Here is a 16385-nt window from a genome sequence, read left to right on the forward strand (position 1 = left end):
AGAGGGCCCAATATAGATGTGGGTAATTCAGTGTGGAACTGATTTGTTTTTGAGCCCACTTTTAGGCCCAAAGACTTGTAGAGGTATACTATTCAGAGAAAATTTCAGAAATAACAAATATAATAGACATAATAAAACTTAATAATTATAGCTTCAATAATTGCGTTTCATAGCAATAGTTCATTTTGCTATGGAGGATATGACAGTATATTTTTACCCGTTTGTATATTTCACTTGTAAATATACAAATAGGGCAAGTATATAAGAGTTCTGTATTTAGAGTTTTTTCATAACTTTGTTTGTATATTTCACTTGCCAATATACAAATAGATAGGGTAAGCATATATAAAATTTTGAATTTGTACCATCAAGAGTCGAATGAATTTATACAATTCAGCAAATTATATAAACTAGGCTAAAAACAAAATATGACGAAAGTACAGATGCGAATAAGAATTTACCCGAACAATAGCTATATCATTTAACATGGTCTATATATTTGCTATTTTACACAATTTTTTCTACTTTTAAATGAGTTTAGGTTTTATTAAAACTATTAACTAACATAATTTTTAATTCTGTGTTATTTAATTTTTATATTTTATTATTTGAGAATTCAACACATTTAATTCCAACATCAATAATATGAAAGCTAATACATACTGAATAAAAAACATAAGTTTTATTTAATTTCATATAAATGATAAACATATTGAAGTGAAAAATTAAGGAAAAATGCATAAGTAACCCCTCAACCTATGCTTGAAATCTCATAGACACACTTATATTATATTAAGATTCTATTACCCCCTAAGCTTATTTTATAAATAATTCCCCCCCCCCCCCTCCTTTTTTGGCCTACGTGGCACTAGTTTGAAAAAAAATGTTAACACATGTTGGATCCACAAGATGGTGCCACGCAGGCCGAAAAGAGGTAGAAAATTATTTATAAAATAAGTTCAGGGGTAATATCACCTTAGAGTATAAGTGTGTCACTAAATTTCGGGCATAGATTGAAAAGGTACTCGGCTATTATCCCAAAAATCAAAATCATAAGTACGATTAGCAAGACCTAGTTGGTCAAACATCAGAACTTGACAAAAAAATTTTACTCATCATAGATTCCTTTTACTCATTTTCAATAAAGAAACAAACTATATATATAGAAAGAGAAAAGAAAAGATCTTTTTTTTATAAAAAATTTCTTATTCGATGTCTAGAACCTGCATTGAAACTCTAACGAAATCCAAATTACGCATTGCAGGACCTATTCAGGATGACGATTTATAGCCACAACATAAATCTAAAGCCAAAAAGAGAAAACTAAAGACAAGTTAAAACTTGTGGACATCTTTTATATTCTCACAAGATTATCAAAGTAAAAAAGACCAAAAATAATTCCAACAAAACCCTCACAAAGCACTTTATCATGGAATATATACTAATGGTCCAAAGTCTAAACAAGAAAAAAAAAAGATCAATATGCCTCATAATGGAAAATAATGTTCTTTATCAACAACAACTTCCTCTTTTTTTCAAACAATATTTCTCATATTATCTAAATTAACATTTCAAAAGCCTTATGATAACAAATACATTCATCTATATACATAAGATGATCACTAAAAAGAACTCTCAAATCTCAAAAGTCTAGCATACCAAATAAAGAAAAAAAAAAAGAAACAAAGAATTTGTGAACTAGCACCCAAAATCTTATTTACAAGATGGTGGAATAGCTGATTTCTTGGTTTGGCTTTCGACAAACCAAACTCGAAACTTGGTGTGTGTTGTGATGAGTTCTTAGAACCCTAGTTTCATCCGCTCGTCAAGTTTTAGCCTTAAATCACTTTCTTCAGGAACCTTTCCACCACTCTCCAACATTTTGTGCCACCAACTGGATAGTTCATCCTGTTAAGGAATTAGAGACGGAGTTAAGATTTAACGTCAATGGATCATTACGTGTACAACTTTCTGTACTTTATTCACATCCATATGGCCCGAGTTAACTAGATTCACTCGCGTATGGAATCAAGTAAAACCAACTCAAGGACAAGATGCAATATCAAGCTAGAGAAAAAAAATTATGAATCTATCAAAAGGATTACTTCCTTAAAGAAAAGAAAAGAAGTACTCCTATCTGTTCCAATTTGTTTGTCTTAACATAATATGACTTACATTTTACGTATCTTTCATTCAAAACTACAAGATTCAAAAGTCTTCTTTACTTTTTTAACTTCATGCCAGGTCAAAACTAGACAAACAAATTGAAACGGAAGGAGTACTTAACATGATATGACTACATTAATTCTACAATCTATAGTTTAAGACTACAACATTCAAAAGCCTTTTTTTACTTTTTAAACTTCGTGTCGAGTCAAAATCAGACAAACAAATTGAAACAAAAGGAGTACTTAACATGATATGACTACATGCTATATATCTTTAGTCTAAGACTACAAGATTCTAAGAGTCTTCTTTAATTTCTTAAATTTCATGCCAAGTCAAAACCAGACAAACCAATTGAAACGGAAGGAGTACATAACATGATATGACTACTCTACATATCTTTAGTTTAAGACTACAAAATTCAAAAGTCTTATGTACTTTCTTAAACTACGTGTCAAGTTAAAAACCAGACAAACAAATTGAAAACATGATATGACCCTCACAACAAAAACTATCACTAGAAGGTCTAATAAAAATTGGCAAGCAAGAGAATTAAACTAGAAAAATAACAAGCTTAGAGACGTAGGAATCTCCGAAACACTATGCATAATGTGCAAGTAAAAATTATATTACCTCCAAAAAGTCTTGGTTGGAGATATACTGGCTTCCCACAGGGCATTTAACTCCACAAACATCAACACATATGCAGTTATTGGAATCTCTTTCTAATTTTTCTCCTTTGAGACCTGTGGATTCAATAAATAGGAAGACGTGGCAAACGTAAACAGATAAAAGAATAACTACCTATTCTGCACTGAAAGATGGAAGAGAATTTGAAATGCACATTAACTACTATAAAGCTTACCATTAATGCATGCAACATAATATCCTGTACCCCCCAGCCCTGCTTCTGACCTCCCTAGTCTCAAACGCAAGAAAAACCCGTCCAAATGCGATAGTGAAGCGTGGGAATTCATCCATCTAAGGCAACCAAAAAGTGTAAATATATGTAACAAGCGACTACCGGTGAAAACAATGCTAAATAAATTCATTTGGGGCAAGAAGTATAACTTTAGAACCTCTATAGCCCCAAATCAAAACAGATATAAGCCGCGTTGTGATAATAGATCAATACTGCATCTAACACTAGCTTTATATGTGGAAATCTTTTGAACTTCCGTTTCTTCTTACTGGACTTTAAACAGTACTAAATCCACACTTAAAGAAGTAACAAACATGAAATTGATAAATTGAGTTGCATAAGATGATTTGCTTACTTGAGAATATCAATACGAGACAACCGAAGACCCCTGATGACATCGAAAATTCCTTTTGGAACAACTGCTATCTCCTTACTAACAAAATTGGAAGAAATTATATTTTCTTTCAAACTGTTCTCCGTAGAATCAGACATTCTTTGCTTCGGAACTTGGTTGGAACCAGAAGTTATTGCAAACAAAAACTGCTTTCTCTTGTGCATTAAGTCACTAGATGATTTATCTCTACTGTGATGAACACGATTAGCAAGTTCGATGGGATGACTTTGCTTTATTTCAAGTTGGCTAGGCAAACATTCGTTGACAGATACGACCCGCAAATTGTCGCCCCTGTTTGAAGCTGAAGTTGGGCAGGAAATAGCCCAATGATCAAGCTGAAAACATCTAATGCACAAACAAGAAGATCCCTCAGCGCCTTCGTAAGCCCTGATGCTTCTAATAAGAACTTCCAATTCAGATTCTGTCACCTCTGAACAGTTGCGCAAGTCATGGCCACTTTTGCCACAGAAGAAACAAGTTGTTCTTGTGTAGCTACTGCTATACTCATTTCTTGTTGAAAAAGGTCCTATGAGTTTAAGGGCATCCAATCTCCTAGAAAACAGTGAGGACAGTGCCTCAGACTTCTTGAACTTGGGAGAAGATACAATAGGATGCAGATTATTCATGGACCTTTCAAAATTATTGTCACGAATCTCTTTTGAGCTGGCTGCAACATCATCATGTTGGTCTTTATCCGAAGTCCCCTTTACATCGGAGCTTGCCTGTTCAATCCGACACTCCACACTTGTTTCATGTGTAGTTGGCTTGGAATTATCTATGTTCACAACAGTTCCAGGAGTTTTGTTGGAGAATCTAGTAATCCACAGGCTACGAAGAGACTGATTTCTACTAGACATGTCATATTCAGATGAATGAGAGGTATTTTTTTCCTCACAGATGCTTGTTCTAAGTCTAGATATCGAGTCATTAGAAGCTTTGTTTTCTACAGAAGTGTTTCTACTAACCTCCCGAGGAGCAACAACTGCTGGCATAATATGAGTTTGCATCAGTGGAACTTCCTTGCAAGCCACTGTAGATTGGTTGGATTTGTCATTAGACATTAGCATGTGTGCATCTAACATATCACCTTCCCGATGGCAGGATATTAGTGGAAAATCAATGAGGATTTTGTCAGCTGATGGGATCTTTTTAGGCTCTCCCACTGAGTGATCCTCTTTCGGTATTTCTGTTTCAGACACCTTTAAGGTTGGACAGTATAGAGACTGAAACAAAGATTGGAACCCCATTGACCTGCTAGCGGAATCATGATCTTTCTCATACGCAACAATTTCCTGATGATTAGTCTCTTTTACATGATTTTCCTCATTATTAGGAGTAAAGGTGAGAGCAAGAGTAGGAGACTCTTCAAGAGTGGATTTAGGCAAGCCCTTTACCATGTTTGAAATCCAAGTCACAAAAGAGCTATTATGTGCAACTGTCGATTCTGTAGCAGGATCCCGGTGCACATCCGTTCTGATTCGTTTACTTCCGACAAAAAACTGCTTCTCAAAGTGCCAACGTTTCTTACCCTTTGGGTTTAACCCTGTACTGTTGCAGCTTTCTACACTCTCATGGCTATCTTCCTCATCATTTGACATTTTGTTATTGGAAGTTCCGTCGGACAATGCTTTTGCTTTGCCTTTCCTTCTATATGATGAGGACCTGCTATGTGTTGGAGGAGTTTCAGGTGGAACAGAACTTCCCCTAAGAAGTTGCTCCTCATTCTGATCACAAGTCTCGATAATTCCTGGAATATGTAGATCATTCTCAGCTGTGCCCTCCAATACTGGGAGACCGGTAGATTCTAATGTGTTCTCTGCTTCCATTTTGATTGGTGAACTTGGAAGCAGACATGCAGGGCTCTCTGAGTCTTTGACAGTAGGAATTAGAGCCTGACTGCCACCGGAAACATCTTCATTTCTACACTTATTGCCAGTCAAAACTTCTTGATTATTTTTTCCTGCTAGAGGTTCAGTGGTAACCGCATCAACCTTGGAACTGGCTCCATGTAGCAGAAATCTCTCTGTTCCAAAATCTCCTTCACCTGCATCAAAACAAGTCAGTAAATAAGAAACATGTTAGGAAATCGGATATCTTAAAGTCTAGCTGGCCATCCTTTCGTCAGCCGACTAAACCAAGATGGTGTCACATACGCCCCACAATCTTAACATAACAGACACCGTTGGGATTAAAGTGAGTTTAGAATAGAAGACTATACCTGCATCATTTTCACAACTTTCAACTATCGGAACACAAAAGCCCTTCTCAGTATTCTTCACATTTTCCTCATCTTGATCAGCGTCTACCATATCAACTCCGTCAGCAGCGTTCATTATCTTCACTTTGCTGCTGCAGCCTGTCGGATGATTATTTACTCAGTGACTAATAATATAAAGAAAATAAACGTGAGCAACACCGCCATATATATGGTGCTACTAAAAACATGTACCAGGCAAATATCCTTACCAATTTCATTTCCACTTTCCAATACCATTTTTTTGGTCTCCAACCTTTCTTGATCGATTATCTTCTCATAAGCAGCATTTTCATCATAAGTCCCCTTAAATCTGTTACTTTGTGATGGTGCGGTAATCAAAGTGGTTGGTCCCACATTCCACAGACGAAAAGGTTTTTTGTCAGCTAAGCTACTCTCAGCACATTTGAGGCTCAAACCTTTACGAGGGGACCAAACTAATTCCGATAAGGGATCAGATTCTGCAAATGCCATATCCACGGTTGAGCTTGCATTTACACCTGCACCTACAGGGTCTTTTAGCTTCGTATGGACATTACGAGTAGTGGTGCAACCTAGAGCAAGTCCTAAATCAATATCATCGTCGTTGAAATTTGTCATCAGCAAGACAGACTACAACAGCTTGTAAGGAAGCCTGATAAAAACAAATATATATCTCAGCCAATTCCAGTAAATAGCCAGAGTCCATGCAAAACAAGTATATAAATGACTACCAAATCACATGAAAATCTTCTCTGGGAGACAACACAAATAAAACTACGTTGGAAACGTTTCTCGAAACATCTATTATCATTTCCTACTATACTTCACTCTGCACCACAACATTCCTTTTTATAGCTGTCATCAGCAATATATCAAAGTGATATGCTACAAAAAAGATAGTGGCTTCTTCCACGACTCGAACCATCTTACACTACCGACTCTTAATACACCATCTTCCCAACACCACAAAATCTGGAATATGCTACTTTTATGGTGCATTCTTTTTTCAAAAAAAGATCGAAAAGTATTATAAAAGCAAAATAAAAAACATGGCAAGCATATGCTACTTTATCTATTGCATTCTTTTCTTTTTATCATAGATTCAGATTCAGCACAACTTGGTACTCAGATTCCTCTTATCTGCAGTTTCCAATTGAGCACTTCAAACATATCAAATTACAAAGTCTCATGAACTAATACTTCTATTAACTACCCTGATCGACGCGATAATTCAAATCCCTAGCCCTTAAACCAGTGCTAAGCTTAACCACTCATATGACCTAAATAACGCGAATTCAAATTTAGCCAGACAATACTTCAAGATATTTCAAATTTAGATTTTCAGATCAATAACTAGACTTAACCACTCATATGACCTAAATAACGCGAATTCAAATTTAGCCAGACAATACTCAAATTTAGATTTTCAGATCAATAACTAGACATTTCATCAACTAATGAACTCTGATTAAATATCATCACATATAACAAAAAAATCAATGATTTAGCTCATGCATAATGTTACTACCTGCAAAAAAAATAACACTTATTCAACAAAAAAATAAATAAATTATTCTTTTAGCAAGTTTCAATAGTTATAAACTACAAAAAAAAAAAATACTTGATCAAGAACATTTCAACTTCTTCTACAAAAGTACAAATAAAATCAAACATATTAACAAAACCAAAAAGAATACTCATAATAACATATTCTAAAACTTTCAAGTATAAAAAAAAAGATATTAAAGAAAAAAACCCATGATTCAAACTTACTAAAATACGAAATCTTAATAGCTCAGTTGATTAACTATTTGAAACACGATAAATAATCTCCTTTATCCATAAAAACAAGAAGAAGGAGCAAACCATCACAGTAATCAATTATTTTCACCACAAATCATAAATTTTTATGGCTAATTAATCAAGAAAACGTAATTCTTATATAAATTAAACAAATCAAGAAATACCCACGTACCTTTTTTTCCAAAAATCCATAGCAAACTCTTTTATCTCTCTTAAAAATCAAAACTTATCATTTCTTACAATTCCACCTCCATTTTTACAAGTACACTAAAAAAGTAAAAGGTATTTTTTTCTTGATATGTAAAGAAAACAGAGGATGAAATTGAGATACTTAAAGAAATTGCAAAAAAATATATAGTAATAATTTTGGTATGTACAATATGTTATTTTATTTTTTTTTTGTATTGTAGAAGAAAAAAAAAAACAAAATTTGTCAAAAATTGTGAAGTCCCAAAGACAGTATACACTAACTTTATTGACTAGTGGTTGAGAAAAATGCTACGTGGACTGTTCCAAACCAGTGAATTTCGATATGAAAAAATATACTACTTTTTTATTTATATTTTATTTCTTTATAATCGTTATCGTGATCGACACAATAGAAATTAGATACGTATATACTTTATTTTTGTCATAGGAATTGTATTATATATATATATTATATTTTAATTATATTATTATTTATGAAATTATTCTGAATATATAGAACGATGAACAAAATAACCATTAATTGTTATTAGAGATTAGCAAATTGAATCATTATTAATTGTGTTAGTATGGGACGATTAAAGAGTCAAATTATTATTATTATTATTATTATTATTTGTTACGTGCGAGGAGCCGAATTGTTATGTTGCATCACGAATGACATTTTATTTGGAAAGATATTTTTTATTTTACAATTTAAGTTATATTAGTTATTGTTTTTTATTTTACAATTTAAGTTATATTAGTTATTGACTTATTGTTATAAGGTAATTTGAAATTATGAGATTCAATTTGAAAGTTTGGTATTTATCGTATTATTTTTTTTCTTCAATAATATGTAAAGAATTAAGCTTCACTAAACATCAATTATATTAGATATGTTATTAATGCTAATATGTAAAGGAAATTTGATGGGATGATAGTGTTAAAATATTATATAATAATAGTAGACGAAATTTAAATCTTATTGGAGATAATTTTATCACTACAAAATATTATAAATAAGACTTTAATTTTTTTAGATAATGCTAAATGGTCAAAAAAATTGTCAGAAATTTAAAAAGTCTATAATATTTTTTTAAAAAAATAAACAGATTTTTTTTCATTTTACATTAAAATGTATTAAAGTTAAAAGGATAAAAATGTTCAAAAAATAAAATAACATAGTACAAAATATGTTATTTTGTAATTCTGATCAAATTCTGGCCAAAAGAATTTTCGTTTTTCTTTTACTCATTTCATTTTAATTAATTAAACAATAAGTTTTCAAAGTAAATAATTCTGCAAAATTCAGAAGATAGTGTTATACACAACTCCAAGTTTTACGTGCGAGGAGCCGAATTGTTATTGTTGCATCATGAATGACATTTTATTTGAAAAGATTTTTAATTTTACAATTTAAGTTATATTAGTCATTGTCATAAGGTTATTTGAAATTATGAGATTGAATTTGAAATTATGATATTGAATTTGAAATTCTCAAAAATTATTATATTATTTTTTTCTTTAATTACACGTAAAGATTAAAACTTCATTCAACATAAATTATGTTAGATATGTTAATGATAACATGTAAATGTGATTTGATGGGATAGTATCGTAATAAAGATTATATAATAATATAGTACATTGAAATTTAAATTTTACTTTTAATGAGATAATTTTATCACTACAAAAATATTATAAATAAGACTTCAATTTTTTTCTTTTGGGTAATACTAAATGACAAAAAAATTTAGTCAGAAATTTAAAAAGCCTATAATATTCTTTTTATTCTAAAATAAATTGATTTTTTTTATTTTTAAATTAAAAACTATTAAAGTGAAAAGAGTAAAAATGTTCCATAAAATAAAATAATACAGTGTGAAATATGTTATTTTATAATTTTGGCCAAAAGGATTTTCCTTTTTCTTTTACTCATTTCATTTTAATTAATTAAACAGAAAGTTTTCAAAGTAAATAATTCTACAAAATTGAGAAGATTGTGTGTTACACATTTCTTGTGTCCACAAAAGGCAAATTGGGATATGAAATCAAAGCAAAATTATTAAAGATTTGCCATTTTTAGAATGAGTAAGTTGAAAACTAGGAGTCAAAAAAGGAAGAAAAAAGAGTGTCTACTTTTGGAAATGGAATTATTTTATTTTAACCACTTCAAGTACAAAGAAAATAGTACTACTAGTAGAAAAGATTGTATTGCTTCATTGGGAAATAATTAGTGATTTGAAACTTTATATTATATCACCTTAGTAGTACTTTATTTGATTGGATATTACTATACTTATATATATATATATGGAGTGGAGGATATAACTTGCCTTTTATGTCATGGATAAGGTGATCAACATGGAATAGAAAAATTCTATTTTTATTCTTTTTTTTTGTGGAGTAGGGCATGGCTTTTCCATACAATATGTTTTGGATTTTAAGATTTAAACAAGTTTTTTTTTAATCGTAATTTTTATGTATTTTTTTAAAAAATATTTTGGTTTGTTGAATTATAGTAATTTTTATGTACTTTAAATATTTCATTTAGAAAAATTTATGTATAAATTCTCGATCACAGTTAAATTGTTTGATCCTAAAAAAAAAAAGTGAAACACATATTGGGACAAAAGAGTAATATAATATAATCAACCACAAAAAAATGATTGCAAATGAGAAAAATAATTATAAATCATTGACTAATATAAGTGCAATAATACTCTATTTGTCATACTTTATATTTTTGGTTCATTTACAAAATATTATTTTTTTCTCTTTCCTATGACTCTTACATTTCTGTTCACGACTTGACCTATATTTAAGATTATAAGATTCAAGAGTCTTTTTTACTTTTTTATATTTTATACCAAGTTAAAAATAAAATAGACAATGAAATTTAAAAGTCTGTTTTACTTTCTTATACTTTGTATAAGTTTAAAATAGAATGAATAAATCGAAACGAATGAGTAATATTATAAAATGAAGATTACGTGAATTGTCTTCCAACATGTTCTTTTGTTGTCTTCCACATGTTTGAGTCTTCAAAGATTTGGTTCTTTTGGAGCTTCTAGGGTTGTAGGATTTTTTTTTATATATATATATTATGGTAGGAATATTTCACTAACAAGTTAATTGGTCTTTTTTGGTTAGAAAATAGTACTATGATTTCATGATAATAAATATTAATTGTGATTATAGTAGTGAAGATCATACTATTGGTCAGATTAAAATATGTATATAAAAATAAATTACTAATAAGAAGTTAATTATCATAATTTTTTTGAATTGAAAACTTGACAAATATAGTGTAAATACTTTGATACTATTAAATGGAAAAGAAGATTTTTGTGAAAATTGACTCAATGGATTTATTTGATTGAAATATATTCACAATTATTTAAACAAAAATTAAATAAGGTTGAGGTAGGTTATAGCTAAAAATAAATAATAGAAAATAAGAGGGGTGAGATAGTCAATCAAACTCAATGAAATTTTGTCTTAATTTCATTTTCCAATGTTGTTAGCTCTATCCCTTGTGACAAACCTAGTAGAAAGTGACAATTCCTACCTAAAATTCAGTTTAAAAGAACTTGTTGCAAAAGACATTCTTTGATACTTCAATTTGTATTTTTATTTTTTCGTTTCATTTTACTCGATTCTGCTCTTACATTTTAAAATAAGAAAATTATTAAATTTTTTAAAAATATATATTTTATACATTGTTTAAAGTATAAGAGAGTTATCGAAAACAGGACAAATTACTTGAATGTCAAAATCAAACGGCGGTTATTTTTCCTTTTACTAAATCGAATATTTGATGCATCAAAATTAAAGGCCTAAACTTGGATTTGAAGATATTTTTTTGTCCTCACATTTAAAAGAGATTATATTTTGATACAAAATACTTAAACACAATTAAGGAAAAGTTAAAGTAGGCCTTAATGTTACTCTTTAAATTGACATGAAAATCCCATATGATTGTTTTTATGGTAAGAAGTCAAAGTTAGGTTAAAGAGGGGGGAGGGGACCTTTAACATTAAAGGAAGAATTGATAGCTATTTGACAAAAATTGAAAGATGCATCTTAAGTGGTCAATACTAATCCAAAATTATGGGCCCAAAAGTGGGGCCTAAATTTAATTAAATGATACCATAGATGTTTAAGGCTTCTTGGCCCAATATGTTGAGATTTGGCCTTACCATCTAGGTTCAAGTATTTATTTAAGGAACTTACATCAATAATAAGTTATAGTTTAGACCATAATTATCATTAGCAGCTACAATTTATCTAATTAGGTATATATTTAAAGATGAGCAACTTTCACATATAGCAAATAAAAAATTCATATTTGTATGCTATAGCAAAGTTTGCATAATTGCGCTCCATAAAAAATATAAAAATTGTATAATTTGCTATACATATACAGTTGAAACGAATTGTATAAAACGAAGTGTATAAAATGAGAAAGAGAAAGATACTTGGGCAGAGAATTGTATAAAACGAATTGTATGATTATAAGTGTATAGAACGATTATATATAATTTGAATTTGTATAAAATGAGAAAGAGAAAGATAAAAGAGACTTGGACAAGGAATATACAATTGAATCGAATTGTACAAAACGAGAAAGAGAGAAATTAGATACAATTTGAATTTGTATAAAACGAGAAAGAGAGAAAGGCAAAAGAAATTGGGCAGGGGAGTATTTTTATTGTATAATTATAAGTGTACAGGACGAAAATATATGTACTTGCATGTGTATATACAATTTTCTCACGCTTTATACAAATAGAAACGCAATTTATACATTTCGCTTCTGTTTGTATAAGTGAGAAAGGCGAGGGTTGCGAGCGAGATATGGAAGAGGAGAGAAAGGGGAACAAAAATATATGTATTTATACAATTTTCTCTGCTTTATACAAATAGAAACAGTTTTTATACACTTGTATTTGTATAAAAAGTGAGGAAGCGAGCGAGAGATTGGATTGAAAACGGGAGAGTGGCGAGCGAGATTATTGAGAGAGAGGCGACTGACAAATTTTGGCAAACGTGGAGCACAATTAAATCAAACCCTAGCTACTTCATTTATTTTAGGTTATTAGTTTGCTATTATATACAATTATCCCTTTAAAGATATGCCACCGAATAATAGCGGTGATGAGATATTTAGTAAAGATAGTTAAAATCAAAGGAAATAACTTCACTACTGTCAGCAAAGAGAGTTGTGAATGGGTGAGATCTTCCGCCCTTATTGAAAAGATTTAGATTTTAGTTTTATTTATTTTGATGGAAAAACAAAGTTATCTTTTATTTTTCATATTTTTTTGTGAGGGTGGGGATGGGGTGGGTGGTGGGTGTCGGGAGGTCTTTTCGAGATTTTTTATTCGATAAAATAACAGATGCATACATTTTAAGATCAAGCTATATGCTTTTCATGAAAAAATGATGATATTTGATGACAATTACTAATTAATAGACACATTAGTAAAGAGTGCTAAAGTATTTGCCGACATTAGTTAAGTGTCATTAGATCAAATGTTGCTAAAGCCTTTAGGATATATACACAGAATGTTAATTGCTGCTAAATATACATATTTAATGACAATTACTAATTAATTATCGCTAAAAATCATTTTCTATGTAGTGTCTTGACTCCATGAAAGTAATCAATATGACCGCACCATGATAACCTCTCTTATAATAACTTCATCTATGGATGCAGGTCATTGATGAAATAGTTGAGAATTAATACTATCTACAAACATATTTCCAGAATAAAATAAAGTGACAAACTTGCTAAGCAAGAGGGTGCAAAGTAAAGTACATTATTTTTAAAAATCCCTTTTTTTTAATAGTTCCTTCAATATTTATAAATAGCTCAATATGAACAAATATTTTAATTTAATTTTTGCAACAATTATGTAACTGGCCAGTTCTATTGCATGGTTCTCTTTGCTTTAGTATTTATAATATATACTTTAAATTAAATAACATAGCTCTATTCTTATCGTCATAAAGTAACGAAAAGACTATTATTTCACATCAAGACAACTCACCCCCCATTTTGACAGTTGTGCATATCTTTCATATCAAAAACCATTAGATGGTCACTTCCATCATGGTTAGAATTAGATACGAGTTTGGATAAAGTCAGTAATTTTTATTTAAATTTTATATTGATAATAATTAAAAAATTGAGTATGTAAAAATATATTTAGTTATAAATACAATAATTAAGACTAGTAGCAAGTGCAATAATAAATTCGAAATTCATAAAATTTTAATTTCAATACGTATAGTAAATAGAAATTAAACACAAACCTATATCATTTTTGACTTGACGAGAAGGAGTTGCTCGGATGGTAAGCACCCTTTACTATGAATCTGAAGGCTGGCGAGTTCGAGTCACCAAGGGAGCAAAAGGGGTGAGAACTCTTATGAAAGTGTAATTTTTTTTTTAAAAAAATATCATTTCCGATCCAAATTTAATTGAAAAAATTACTTGAATTGATATATTTTAATAAATTATTACTGATTTTAGCAATACTTATTATTTATTACTCCCTCCGTCCGGAATTGTTTGTCATAGTTTCTATTTTTAGAGTCAAACTATAAAAACTTTGACTAACATTTTAAGATGTATTTTTTCATCATATTAATATGTAAAAAATTGAAATCTATAGTACTTTTCATACAGTTTTAGAATGTCTAATTTTTTTGTTTAAAATATCGAATTAATGTGATCTAATTTAACTTGGAAAATTAGTCAATTGACTTTTGAAGAGCACAACATGACAAACAATTCCGGACAGAGGGTACCATTTATAGCAATACTATGTTTAAGGGTAGAATTTGAGTCAAAGTGAGGGATTCAATTCTCAGGAAGACTTGATATAGTGTTCATGAGTCTTTCACTTTATCAAAAATAATAATTAGCGGTATTTAATTCTTAATTATCGCTAAATATGTATTTCTAGTGGCAGTTAGCACTCTTTGTATATGTCTCTAAAGCCTTTAGCGACATTAGTTCTAATGACACTTAACTAATGTCTGTAAAGATTTTAACACTCTTTATTATTATCAATCTTTATTGCCGCTGAAAATTATTTTTATTACGGTAGAAGATTTCTTTTTCCACATTAGAAGCAGATGAAAACTTAGCAAAAAACAGAAAAAAGAAACAAATATAGAAAATTAATATCGAAATTGCTAATATTGTCTTACTCATATCCTATATAGTGATGAATTGGGTTTGGCTGTTTTAAGGCCCATTAAAATGATCGGTTAGCCCAACTTTGACCAATAAAATTCCAAAGCCTACATGGGAATCAATGTTCTTTGTAGGGATAATTGTATATAATAGCAAAGTAATAATCTAAAATAAATGGAGTAGCTATTGTTTGATTTAATTGTACCCTATAGCAAACGTTTGCCAAAGTTTGCCAGTCGCCTCTCTTCTAAAACTCTCGCTCGTCACTCTCCCATTCTCGCTCGCCTCTCTCGTTTTATACAACAGAAGTGTATAAATTGTGTTTCTGTTTTGTATAAAGCAAGAGAAAATTGTATATACACATGCAAAAACATATATCTTCGTGCTATACACTTAATTATACAATTGACAAACATTTTACTTCAATTCAATTATATACAAATGCAAATTTTATACAAATATTGCAGCGAAAAAGCCAGCGAATTATACAATTGCAGTGAAATACAATTTTCTCTCGCTTTATACAACAAAAGTGTATAAATTATGTTTCTGTTTTTGTATAAAGCGAGAGAAAAACATATATCTTCTTCCTATACACTTATAATTATACAATATACAAACATTTTACTTCAATTCAATTGTATGCAAAACAAATTTTATACACATATTGCAGCGAAATAGGCCAGCGAATTATACAATTGCAGCGAAATAGGCCAGCGAATTATACAATTTAGGTCATTAAATTATACAGTTATATATGTATAGCGAATTATACAATTTTTTTTTTGCTATGGAACGCAATTATGCAAACTTTGCTATAGCATACAAATATGAAATTTTTATTTGCTATATGTGAAAGTTCCCTTTTTTTAATATAGGAAAAATTAGTTATAATACTAGACGCCCCTTTGTAATGTCACTCAATTTCGAATACACTTTTTATATTTTGAAATCAAATACCATTCTCATCTATCTATATATCATACCCCAATTTTTCTTCATTCACAATTAAATTTTGTATTCAAAAATCTAATACTTAAATCTTGAATTCGTTATGTATTGATTAATTAATATAATATGATTTTTCAAAATCCTTTACAAATTAAAGTCTAAGGTTTGACCCCACTATAATCATCCCTACAGGAATAATTAATTATCATCTTTGACTAACACGAAAGTTTAATTAAAAACCTTATAGAGGTATAGGTGATAAGACAAGATTAATTAACATCTAGCTAGTATTAGATTTTTATGCAAACGTGACACAATAAACCCCACCATTGTAGTAAAAAGTTCACAAAAGGAGCTAGCTATAGGTTTTAGGGTGTCTTTGGTAGGTGTGAAATTTCTTACTTATTTTCTCTAGCATTTTTGTAAGTAATCAGAAAATATTATCTAAAAAGTATTATATATATAACCTAAACAAATAATATGAGGGGCCGGAGGGGTTGCAGGGTGGTTG

At 30.1% G+C, this 16385-nt stretch overlaps 1 protein-coding gene across 1 annotated transcript; it reads right to left on the bottom strand.

Moving 5' to 3' along the window:
- Window positions 1-1505: 1505 nt before the first annotated feature.
- LOC107031247 lies at window positions 1506-7925 on the bottom strand. Its single transcript, XM_015232547.2, has 7 exons — window positions 7694-7925; window positions 5949-6370; window positions 5701-5838; window positions 3444-5526; window positions 3032-3147; window positions 2800-2912; window positions 1506-1908 (listed from the first exon to the last, which is right to left on the bottom strand). The coding sequence occupies exons 2-7, from the start codon at window positions 6334-6336 to the stop codon at window positions 1801-1803; spliced, it is 2946 nt and encodes a 981-aa protein (XP_015088033.1). The 5' UTR covers window positions 6337-6370; window positions 7694-7925; the 3' UTR covers window positions 1506-1800.
- Window positions 7926-16385: the final 8460 nt, after the last annotated feature.

This window comes from Solanum pennellii, chromosome 9 (genome assembly GCF_001406875.1).
Source record: "Solanum pennellii chromosome 9, SPENNV200".
In the NCBI taxonomy this organism is placed as follows: domain Eukaryota; kingdom Viridiplantae; phylum Streptophyta; class Magnoliopsida; order Solanales; family Solanaceae; genus Solanum; species Solanum pennellii.